The sequence below is a fragment of the Salvelinus sp. IW2-2015 genome, linkage group LG6.2, assembly GCF_002910315.2.
Source record: "Salvelinus sp. IW2-2015 linkage group LG6.2, ASM291031v2, whole genome shotgun sequence".
NCBI classification, from domain to species: domain Eukaryota; kingdom Metazoa; phylum Chordata; class Actinopteri; order Salmoniformes; family Salmonidae; genus Salvelinus; species Salvelinus sp. IW2-2015.
In genome coordinates, this window is record NC_036846.1 from 1,408,629 (window position 1) to 1,421,082 (window position 12,454).

Consider the following 12,454-nt stretch of genomic DNA (forward strand, 5'->3'; position numbering starts at 1 on the left):
GTATGCAAATATATTAATAGTAGTGCTGTTATTTAATTGAAATTGTACATTTTCAGTGGACAACACCGGAAACATTTAGCTACTTTCATCACTTCAAGGAGGACGGAATGAACGATCGTTTAGTATGAAACCAGAGAGGAAGAGGCGAAGCGGGAGGGATATATTCGCTCAAGCCAGGAGTTTTTGTATGGAGGCCAATGGCAGAGTATCGAATTTTGTTAACAAAACATTGAATGGCTTATATGCTACGTGTGGCTTACTTTATCAAATATAAGTTTCGTAACGAGTAGGTTGTTACGAGTGTACTGATATAAATAGGACACGTAACATCCAAACATTGAGAAAAAATACAATACCGGAGTTGTCTGGTCGTTACTAGTTACCACAGCCACAAAGTCATACACCTCAACTATTTTTACACTTTATCTTCTTAAACTGTGATTTTCAACCTAACCGTAACCTTATGCATAACCCTATTCTTAAATGAAGACCAAAAAGCAAATTGTTACGATATTGCCAATTTGGACTTTGTGGCTGTGGTAACTAATGGAAACCCTTGTGTCTGTTGTTCACACGCTTATCTGCCCTCTCATTGGCGCGAATGGTCCCATCTGATCTTGCCTCCTCCCAACTGCCTTTTATTTTATGATTTATTTTCATTGTTAGAACGGCCATTAGAGTATCTGGTCAATATGCAACCTAATGGATAATCAGTGATGAAACGCCGATTCATTGAAACACTGAACGAGGCCCCCTCGTAAACCGGATGGTGTTACACTTTAAAGTTTTGCATTTCCTGTTGTTACATTTGTCATTCCCTAAAATGGCGAATTTAGCAGCTGCTGTTGTTGCTGCCGCTGGTAGAGATCCTGCTGTTGACCGTTCATTGCGCTCTGTCTTTGGTAAATTTATTGATTGGGGAATACTAGTTGATTCAAACGTGTATGTCGGAGAATACGTTTGTACTCACAGCTAGCGAGCTGGATAGCTTACAAACCGCGCTAGACATACCACAGCAGCAGATAGCTAACTAACGTTAATGTGTGCAGGATTTGTATCAAACGCATTTTTATAGCTAGAAAGTATGCCTCACGTTAATTAGCCAAGGTATTCATCTGTCAGTGTCACATAAGTATGTGGCAAGTTAGCTAAGTGTATACCTGTGTTAACAAGGTTTATAGTTAACTAGCTAACGTTAGTTTGCTAATGGTGTCTGCATTACCATCACATATTGCTACTAGCAACAGGTGGTTCAGCCATAGACAACAGTAACGTTAACTAAGAACTCTGCCGCTCATGTCTTTTGCATGTTGTTGTTTAGGAATCTTGTATTCTGTAAGTTTTTCCACAACTCAGTGAAGTTGCTGTCTTGAACTCTTAACTCAATTTAACAGTGGGAAACATTCCATATGAGGCCACAGAGGAGCAACTGAAAGACATTTTTTCAGAAGTCGGGCTTGTTGTCAGCTTTAGGTACGTAAGCAGTCTTAAGGCAACGTTAACCGTTTCACCTGCCTAAAACAATTGCTGCTGTGCACTAGGCTATTCTTCAAGTAATTACATGCTAATATGGCTTTTTGGTTACCTTTTGAAAATTGTTTTTTTAACCCTACACTATTTTTCAGGTTAGTGTATGATAGGGAGACAGGCAAGCCAAAAGGATATGGCTTCTGTGAGTATCAAGACCAGGAGACGGCCCTCAGTGCCATGCGGAACCTGAACGGAAGAGAGTTCAGCGGCCGAGCTCTCCGTGTCGACAATGCTGCTAGTGAGAAGAATAAAGAAGAGCTCAAGAGTAAGTATACACTGTAGTGCACTATTAACCACAATGGAAAGTGTTCACTATTAACCACAATGGAAAGTATCTACTGTTAACTATTAACTACATTGATTAGGTTTACATGCACAGTAATAATTCGATATTAACCTGATTATGGCAGTAGGCATATTATGCAATAGTCATGTAAACACCTTGGTCTGTTTATCTTAACCCCTGTTTTCTGAGCGAACTTTTTAATTATTAGGACATGTAAACACCTTAATTGGCGTTACAGCGGTGTATTTGATCTGCGCATGTGCTAGCACCAGCTGAGCGAGCATCCCTCTTTATCTAGAGTGAAGTGAGTTCGGAACAACTGAATGTATGCTTCTTAGAAGTAGTTCTCACATACAAACTTTATATACCCGAACTCAGAATAAAATATGCTTCTGAAAAATAACATGGTCGCTGTCTTAGAAAATGTATTTTGATTGGCGATGTTCTGTATTTATCAGAGTGCCATCAGGTGTCCATGTAAACAGGATTCTTAGGGAAATCGTTCTTCTTCCAAAGCATTACACTATTTTAATTGAACTATATTGAACAAAAATATAAACGCAACATGCAACAGTTTCAAAGATTTTCCCGGGTTTTACAGATCATAAAAGGAATTCAGTCAATTTAAATAAATAAATTAGGCCATAATCTATGGATTTCACATGACTGGGAATACAGATATGCATCTGTTGGTCACAGGTACCAAAAAAATAAATAAAAGTAGGGGCGTGGATCAGAACCAGTGTGACCACCATTTGCCTCATGCAGTGCGACACGTCTCCTTCGCATAGAGTTGATCAGGCTGTTGATTGTGGAATGTTGTCCCACTCCTTTTCAATGGCTGTGCGAAGTTAATGGATATTGGCAGGAACTTGAACACGCTGTYGATCCAGAGCATCCCAAACATGCTCAATGGGTTATGTCTGGTGAATATGCAGGCCATGGAAGAACTGACATTTTCAGATTCCAGGAATTGTGTACAGATCCTTGCGACATGGGGCCGTGCATTTGTATGCTGAAACATGAGGTGATGGCGGCGGATGAATGGCACGACAATGAACCTCAACTTTTCACGTTATCTCTGTACATTCAAATTGCCCTTCGGTAAAATGCAATTGTGTTCGTTGTCCGTAGCTTCGCCATACACACAATGCTACCTAAAAAAATTGGGGCACTGAGCAAATTTTAGGGTTGTGAGCAGAAACTTGAACATTGTGAGAATTTTGTGCAACTACACTGAGGATGTACCCTTACAGTTTAGACAGTAGCCAATAGACTATTTGAGCATAGTGTAGGCCTACCAACAAAACCAATGGCAAAAATCCCATAACATTTTCACATGGAAATAGCTTTTGATTTCTATGATATAGCCTACAGTAGACTGTGGTGTTCAATGCAAGCCTACATTGCATGGTACTTTTTTATACTATGAAGGGCTTGACATTAATTCATATTTTTTTTACTTGGTCTGTAACATCATGGGTCAAATAGGTGACTGTACATTGTATTGTTGTATGATGCAAGAAACCACTTTCAAAATACAATTTATTATTATTACCATACAGAGAATTAGACAATGTAAGCTACTCCTCTGCTTATTGGGATATTAGCATTTTCAAGCCTGTCTCGAAATACAGCACTGCCCCTTTTAAGACATAAGCTTTTTACCTGACTGGCTTTCCAAAGACAGTTTGAAAGGTAGCCTACACGTTTTGTGCTCTTGTAGGAAGCCTTAACTCCCCATTTATGATCAATACTTATCAATAACTGGGCTAATAACTCGCTAGCTAGCAAGGAATATCAACAAATGGGAACACACGGCTCTGCACTCTGCTCTGATAAGCGCATTCACTCGCGGGTCATTGAAAGGCCGCTCGTGGGCTACCCACGCCAATAGAATTCTACTCCATTGCGCTACAACAAAACCAGACTATCTTGTAAAATTTGTTTTGGTTTGTTGCATTGAAAAGGGGCTGTAATAATGTTGATTCGATCACAGAAAACAATGTTAATCTATATAGTGCAAAATAATGGGGCGAACCAAGTTAAGTCCAATCTCTTGTCTCTGCGCTGCATGGCATTTCACCTGCGTGGCAGTTCTGGAGTAAGTGCGCGGCCGCACGCGTGCAGCTTAGAGGGAACATTGCATACACGTAGCGGTTGTGAGGGCGGTTGGGCCTAATTCTCTAAAACAGCTTTGGAGATGGCTTATGGTAGAGAAATTAACATGAAATTCTCTGGCAATGGCTCTGGAGGACATTCCTGCAGTCAGCATGCCAATTGCGCACTCCCTCAACTTGACATCTGTGGCATTGTGTTATGACATAACTGCACATTTTAGTGGCCCTTTATTGTCCCCAGCACAAGGTGCACCTGTGCAATGATCATGCTGTTTTAATCAGCTTCCTGATATGCCACACCTGTCAGGTGGATGGATTATCTTGGCAAAGATAATAACAAGGATTTAAACAAATTTGTGCACAATATTTGAGAAATAAGCTTTTTGTGCATATGGAACATTTCTGGAATCTTTTATATCAGCTCATGAAACGTGGGACAAACACATTGTTTATATTTTTGTTAAGTGTATTATTAATCTAACTATCCACAATTGCATTAGTGTGTGCATGTAACCGTACTCAATGTAAAGTATGCACTGCAGTGCACTATTAATCACAATGGAAAGTATGCAKAAGTGCATGGGACTGCTTTATTCATCCTGCCCGCACCCGCAGCTTTTCATACCACACCCGCTGGCTTTATGTCCGACTCAAACCCGCTACCACAAGAACTGGTCCCTAACCCAACCGCAGTCTCGCAACGTTATTTTAGGAGTATGTGACACAACTGACTTGCCAGCCATGGTCCCAGGAATTGTTCACCCTATATTGTTCACCCCAATAGGCTAGACGTGGTTTGAAGACAGCAGAGGTGGAGAGACTTGCACTTTCTCTTGATTAGATTTTGATTTGTAAAACAAAATTTAGCTCAAGTTTTATTTGTCACATGCGCCGAATACAACAGGTGTAGACTTTATCGTGAAATGCTTACTTACGAGCCTTTTCCCAAGAGTGCCAATTAAAAAAAAATATATATATATATATATATAAAAAGTAATTCATGAAATAAAAAGGAAAGAGTAACACAATATAACAACAATGAGGCTATATACAAGTACCGAGTCAATGTGCAGGGGTAATATGTACATGTAGGTAGGGGTAAAAGTGACTAGGCAATCAGGATCTATAATAAACAGAGTAGCAGTGTGTGTGTGGGTAGAGTCCAGTGAGTGTGCATAGAGCCAGGGCAAGAGAGTCAGTGCTAAAATAAAAAGGGGGTCAATGCGAATGGTCCAGGTAGCCACTTGAGTGACTGTTCAGCAATTGTATGGCTTTGGGTAGAAGCTGTACAGGAGCCTTTTGGTCCCAGACTTGGCGTTCCGGTACTGCTTACCATGCGGTAGCAGAGAGAACAGTCTGACTTCAGTGGCTGTTAGAACACTTTTAGGGCCATCTTCTGACACCGCCTGGTATCGAGGTCCTGGATGGCACGGAGCTCGGGACTCAGTGATGTACTGGGTTGTACGCGCTATCCTCTGTAGTGCCTTGTGGTCGGATATCAAGCAGTTGCCAAGGCAAGCGGTAATGCATCCAGTCAAGATGCTTTCATTGGTGCGGCTGTAGAACTTTTTGAGAATCCGAGGGCCCATGACACATCTTTTCAGCCTCCTGAGGGGTAAGAGGTACTGTCGTGTCATCTTCACGACTGTTGGTGTGTTTGGACCATGAATAGGTCCTTAGTGATGTGAACACAGGAACTTGAAGCTCTCGCCCCGCTCCACTACCATGATGTGAATTGGGGGCCCGCCCCGTTGTCCATGATCAGCTCCTTTGTCTTGCTGACGTTGAGGGAGGAGGTTGTTGTTCTGGCACCACACTGCCAGGTCTCTGACCTCCTCCCTATAGGCTGTCTCGTCGTCGGTGATCATGCCTACCACTGCGGTGTCATCTGCAAACTTAATGATGGTGTTAGACTCATGCGCGTCCACACAGTCGTGGGTGAACAGGGAATACAGGAGGGGCCTTACCACGCATCCCTGAGGGGCCCCCGTGTTGAGGGTAGCCTACCTTTTTAGGAGTGGGACGATTTTCAGATGGAGAGAAATGTGGGTGATCAATATTTATTTATAGGCAATGTAATAAACTATAGCCTAATCATATTTAGGAAGTACATTTCCTTGGAAAGAACTGCCACTTGGTTCTCCGCCAATGCATAGGCTATAACCTACTCTATTTAATAGAGACCACACGCGCACCTGATCTCACAGGTATGGCTACTGAACTTGAAACAGCAAGAATGATGAGAGCATTCTTTACAATTACAATTTTATAAATGCCGACAGACAATTTGTTGGGTCAACATTCTTTTTGTGTCTGTAAAATGAATGATTATACTATTTTAGTAATTTATTTAACTAGGCAAGTCGGTTAAGAACAAATTCTTATTTACAATGATGGCCTACTCCGGCCAAACCCGGACGATGCTGTGCCAATTATGCGCCGCCCTATGGGACTCCCAATCACGACCGGATGTGATACAGCCTTGATACGAACCAGGGACTGTAGTGACACCTCTTGCACTGAGATGCAGTGCCTGAGACCGCTGCGCCACTCGGGAGACCCAAATTATGTGAGAAATGGCGGTGGAATAACATATCGAAGTAAACTTGGAGTCACGTGATGATATGTTGTGTGGTCCTCCCACTACGACTGGAAAGCATGCAGTTTATGAGGCTACAGATTAAATAAGTTATGATGAACTTCACAGGCGAGTAAGTGCATGGTGACGAGCTTGATGTTGCTTTCCAATACATTTCGAGGGTCTTGTTTTGGTGACATGATCATCAATGCTTGGCTGCCGTTTGACAAATATAAATAATATCGCTCTTATCCATAATATGTAGGTAGCCTACCCGCACTGTACCTGCAAGCTGTTGGCTAGAGCGCATGTGTCAAGACTAGTGGGCACATTTGATATACTGTGCATTCAGAAAGAATTCAGACCCCTTGACCTTTTTCTACATTTTGTTACTTTACAGCCATATTCTAAAATTGATTAAATTACATATTTCCCTCAATCTACACACAATACCCCATAATGACAAAGTGAAAACAGGTTTTTAGACATTTTTGCAAATATATATTACAAATAAACATACCTTATTTTACAGTACCAGTCAAAAGTTTGGACACACCAACTCATTCAAGGGTTTTTCTTTGTGTGGGTTGGTTCTTCTATCCTTGTGGGGATCTAAAGTCCCCACAAGGATAGTAAAAYGAGGAAAATTCTCCCTCGTGAGACATTTCCCACATCCTCATTAGGACAAAGGCTATTTTAAGCTGAGGGGTTAGGTTTATGAAATACATTTTAGGTACCCACGAGGCTAGAACATAACGTGTGTGTGTGTGTGTGAGAGAGAGAGAGAGAGAGAATGAGCATCTCTTTACCTGGTGGTCCCAACGATCCCTGGCATGTGCCCAGGTCCTCCACCTATGGGGGCTGCATCATCTGGGGGGCTCCGTTCATGGGCATGCCCAACTGACGACCACACACACACACACACAACCAGACATTAGGACAGGGAACAGCATACATGCATCATGTAACAATTATTAAATGTACAGTACCAGTCAAAAGTTAACCACTACTCATTCAAGGGATTTTTTTATTTAAWTTTTTTTCTACATTGTAGAATAATTGTGAAGACATAAACTGTGCAATAACACATGTGGGATCATGTAGTAACCAAAAGTGTTAAACAAATATTATATTTGAGGTTCTTATTATATATTATATTTGAGAAGTAGCCACCCTTTGGTTACATGATTCCATATGTTATTTCATAGTTTCTACAATGTAGAAAATAGTAAAAATAAAGAAACCCTTGAATGAGTAAGTGTGTCCAAACTTTTGACTGGTACTGTAAGTATTCAGACACTTTGCTATGAGATTTGAAATTGAGCTCGGGTGCATCCTGTTTACATTGATCATCCTTGATGTTTCTACAACTTGCTTGGAGTCCACCTGTGGTAAATTTAGAAAGGCACACACCTGTCTATATAAGGTCACATAGTTGACCGTGCATGTCAGAGCAAAAACCAAGCCATGAGGTCGAAGGATATCAAATAACATTTTATTGGTCACATACACGTGTTTAGAGATGTTATTGCGGGTGTAGCGAAATGCTTGTGCTTTTAGTTCCGACAGTGCCGCAATATCTAATAAGTAATACCTAACAATTTCACAACAAATATCTATTGCACACACCTAAGTAATGGAATTAAGAATATATAAATATATGGATGAGCAATGTCAGAGCAGCATAGACGAAGACACAGTAGATGGTATAGAAAACAGTATATACATATGAGAAGAGTAATCCAAGATACAGTTGAAGTCGGAAGTTTACATACACCGTAGCCAAATATATTTAAACTMAATTTTTCACAATTCCTGACATTTAATCCAAGTAAAAAATCCCTGTTTTAGGTCAGTTAGGATCACCACTTTACTTTAAGAATGTGAAATGTCAGAATAATAGTAGACAATGATTTATTTCAGCTTTTATTTCTTTCATCACATTCCCAGTGGGTCAGAAGTTTACATACACTCAATTAGTATTTGGTGGAATTGCCTTAAACAATTTAAACTTGGATCAAATGTTTCGGGTAGCCTTTCACAAGCTTCCCACAATAAGTTGGGTGAATTTTGGCCCTTTCCTCCTGACAGAGCTGGTGTAACTGTCAGGTTTGTAGGCATCCTTGCCCGCACACGCTTTTTCAGTTCTGCCCACAAATGTTCTATAGGATTGAGGTCAGGGCTTTGTGATGGCCAYTCCAATACCTTGACTTTGTTGTCCTTTAAGCCATTTTGCCACAACTTTGGAAGTATGCTTGGGGTCATTGGAAGACCCATTTGCGACCAAGCTTTAATTTCCTGACTGATGTCTTAATGTTGCTTCAATATATCCACATAATGTTCCTACCTCATGATGCCATCTATTTTGTGAAGTGCACAAGTCCCTCCTGAAGCAAAGCAGCCCCACAACATGTTGCTGCCACACCCGTGCTTCACAGTTGGGATGGTGTTCTTCGGCTCGCAAGCCTCCCTCTTTTTTCCTCCAAATATTACGACGGTCATTAAGGCCGAACAGTTCTATTTTTGTTTCATCAGACCAGAGGACATTTCTCCAAAAAGTACGATCTTTGTCCCCATGTGCAGTTGCCAACCGGAGTCTGGCTTTTTTATGGCGGTTTTGGAGCAGTGGCTCTTTCCTTGCTGAGCGACCTTTCAGGTTATGTCAATATAGGATTCATTTTACTGTGGATATAGATACTTTTGTGCCTGTTTCCTCCAGCATCTTCACAAGGTCCTTTGCTGTTGTTTTGGGATTGAGTTGCACTTTTCATACCAAGGTACGTTCATCTCTAGGAGACAGAACGCGTCTCCTTCCTGAGTGGTATGATGGCTGCGTGGTCCCATGGTGTTTATACTTACGTACTATTGTTTGTAAAGATGAATGTTGTACCTTCAGGCGTTTGGAAATTGCTCCCAAGGATGAACCAGACTTGTGGAGTCTACAATTGTTTTTCTGAGGTCTTGGCTGATTTCTTTTGATTTTCCCATGATGTCAAGCAAAGAGGCACTGAGTTTGAAGGTAGGCCTTGAAATACATCCACAGGTACACCTCCAATTGACTCAAATTATGTCAATTAGCCTATCAGAAGCTTCTAAAGCCATGACATAATTTTCTGGAATTTTCCAAGCTGTTTAAAGTCAGTCAACTTATGTATGTAAACTTCTGACCCACTGTGATACAGTGAAATAATCTGTCTGTAAACAATTGTTGGAAAAATTACTTGTCATGCACAAAGTAGATGTCCTAACCGACTTGCCAAAACTATAGTTTAACAATAAATTTGTGGAGTGGTTGAAACACTTATGTTGGAGTCATTAAAACTTGTTTATGTTAACTTCTGACTTCAACTGTATGTGAACATTATTAAAGTGACTAGTGTTACATTTCTTAAAGTGGCCAATGATTTCAAGTCTGTATGTAGGCAGCAGCCGCTCTGCTAGTGCCTCTTGGTCCCAGCTTTGATGAACCTGTACTCGCCTTCTGATGACAGCGGGGTGAACAGGCTGTGGCTCGGATGGTTGTTGTCCTTGATGATCTTTTTGGCCTTCCTGCGACATCGGGTGCTGTAGGTGTCCTGGAGGGCATGTAGTTTGCCCCTGGTGATGCGTTTTGCAGACCGCACCACCCTCTGGAGAGCCCTGCAGTTGTGGGCGGTGCAGTTGCCATACCAGGCGGTGATACAGCCCGACAGGATTCTCTAAATTGTGCATATGTAAAAGTTTTAGGTGACAAGCCAAATTTCTTCAGCCTCCTGAGGTTGAAGAGGTGCTGTTGCGCAGTCTGTGTGGGTGGACCATTTCAGATCGTCAGTGATGTGTACACCGAGGAACTTGAAGCTTTCCACCTTCTCCACTGCTGTCCCGTCGATGTGGATAGGGGGTGCTCCCTCTGCTGTTTCCTGAAGGTCACAATCATCTCCTTTATTTTGTTGACGTTGAGAGGTTATTTTCCTGACACCACACTCCCAGAGCCTCTCGCCTCTTCCCTGTAGGCTGTCTCGTCATTGTTGGTAACCAAGCCTACTACTGTTGTGTCGTCTGCAAACTTGATGATTGACTTGGAGGCGTGCATGGCCACGCAGTCAAGAGTGAACAGGGAGTACAGGAGGGGGCTTAGCACGCACCSTTGTGGGGCCCCAGTGTTGAGGATCAGCGAAGTGGGGGTGTTGTTTCCTACCTTTCCCCACCTGGGGGTGGCCTGTCAGGAAGTCCAGGACCCAATTGCACAGGGCAAGGTTCAGACCCAGGGCTTCAAGCTTAATAATGAGCTTGGAGGGTACTATGGTGTTGAATGCTGAGCTGTAGTCAATGAACAGCATTCTTACATGGGTATTCCTCTTGTCCAGATGGGATAGGGCAGTGTGATGGCGATTGCATCGTCTGTGGACCTATTGGGGCGGTAAGCAAATTGAAGTGGGTCTAGGGTGACAAGTAAGGTGGAGGTGGTATGATCCGTAACTAGCCTCTCAAAACACTTCATGATGGCAGAATTGAGTGCTACGGGGCGATAGTCATTTAGTTCAGTTACCTTTGTTCCTGTACCCAAAAAAGCAATGGTGGCCATCTTGAAGCATGTGGGGACAGCAGACTGGGATATGGAGAGATTGACTGTCTAATCACATTATCCAGCTGGTCTGCGCATGCTCTGAGGATGCGGCTAGGGATGCAGTCTGGGCCAGCAGCATTGCGAGGGTTAACACGTTAAAATGTCTTGCTCACGTCGGCTACGGAGAAGAGCCCACAGTCCTTGGTAGCTGGCCGTGTCGGTGGCACTGTTATCCTCAAAGCGGGCAAAGAACGTGTTTRTCTTGTCCGGAAGCAAGGCGTCGGTGTCCACAACGTGGCTGGTTTTCCTTTGGTTGTCCGTGGTTGTCTGTAGACCCTGCAACATACGTCTTGTGTCTAAGTCRTTGAATTGCTACTCCACTTTCTCTATAATGACATTTCGTTTGATTGCCTTGCGGAGGGAATGACTACTACGTTTGTGTTCTGCTATATTCCCAGTCACCTTGCCGTGGTTAAATGCGGTGGTTCGCACTTTCAGTTTTGCGCGAATGCTGCCTTCTCTCCACGGTTTCTGGTTAGGATAGGTTTTAATAGTTAGTGGGTACAACATCCCCTATACACTTCTTGATGAAATCAGTAACTGTCTGTCTATTCTCGGAAGCTACCCGGAACATATCCCAGTCCTCGTCATCAAAACAATCTTGAAGCGTGGATTTCGATTGGTCAGACCAGCGTTGAATAGTCCTTAGCACGGGTACATCCTATTTGAGTTTCTGCCTATAGGAAGGCAGAACTATAGGAAGGCCTAAAATTTAAGTCGTGGTCAGATTTGCCGAAAGGAGGGCGGGGGGAGGGCCTTGTATGCACCCCGGAAGTTGGCGTAGCAATGGTCGAGGTGTTTTTCCAGCGTGAGTACTACAGTCAATATGCTGATAGAATTCAGGTAGCCTTTTCCTAATTTTCTTTAAAATCCCCAGCTACAATAAATGCAGCCTCAGTATATATGGTTTGCATAAAGTCCAGTGAAGTTTGAGGGCCCTCATGGTATCAGCTTGAGGGGGGATATACACGGCTGTGACGATAACCGAAGAGAATTTGATCGGTATTTGATTGAGGTATTCTTGGTCGGGTGAACAAAAGGAATTGAGTTCCTGTATGTTATTACAATTACACCATGAGTTGTTAATCATGAAACATACACCCGCTCTTCTTCCTGGAGGTATGTTCATTCTTGTCGGCGCGTTGAACTGAGAATCCAGATGGCTAGACTGACTCCGACAGAATATCCCGAGAGAGCCATGTTTCCGTGAAACGGAGTATGTTACAATCCCTGATGTCTCTCTGGAAAGAAACCGGTTCCTGATCTCGTCAACTTTGTTATACATGGACTGAACATTAGCGAGTAATATACTCGGAAGCGGTGGGTGGTGTGTG

General features: G+C 42.6%; 1 protein-coding gene across 5 annotated transcripts in view; it reads left to right on the plus strand.

The window, feature by feature from the left end:
- cstf2 (cleavage stimulation factor, 3' pre-RNA, subunit 2) overlaps window positions 1-12,454 on the plus strand; it is a 25,935-nt gene continuing 13,481 nt past the window's right edge. For all 5 annotated transcript variants that reach the window (XM_023989807.2, XM_070444185.1, XM_070444186.1 and 2 more), the window contains exons 1-3: window positions 1-902; window positions 1,395-1,473; window positions 1,626-1,795. In XM_023989807.2, the coding sequence (XP_023845575.1) occupies window positions 767-902; window positions 1,395-1,473; window positions 1,626-1,795 (385 nt within the window). In that variant the 5' untranslated portion in view covers window positions 1-766. The remainder of the gene's footprint in view (window positions 903-1,394; window positions 1,474-1,625; window positions 1,796-12,454) is intronic.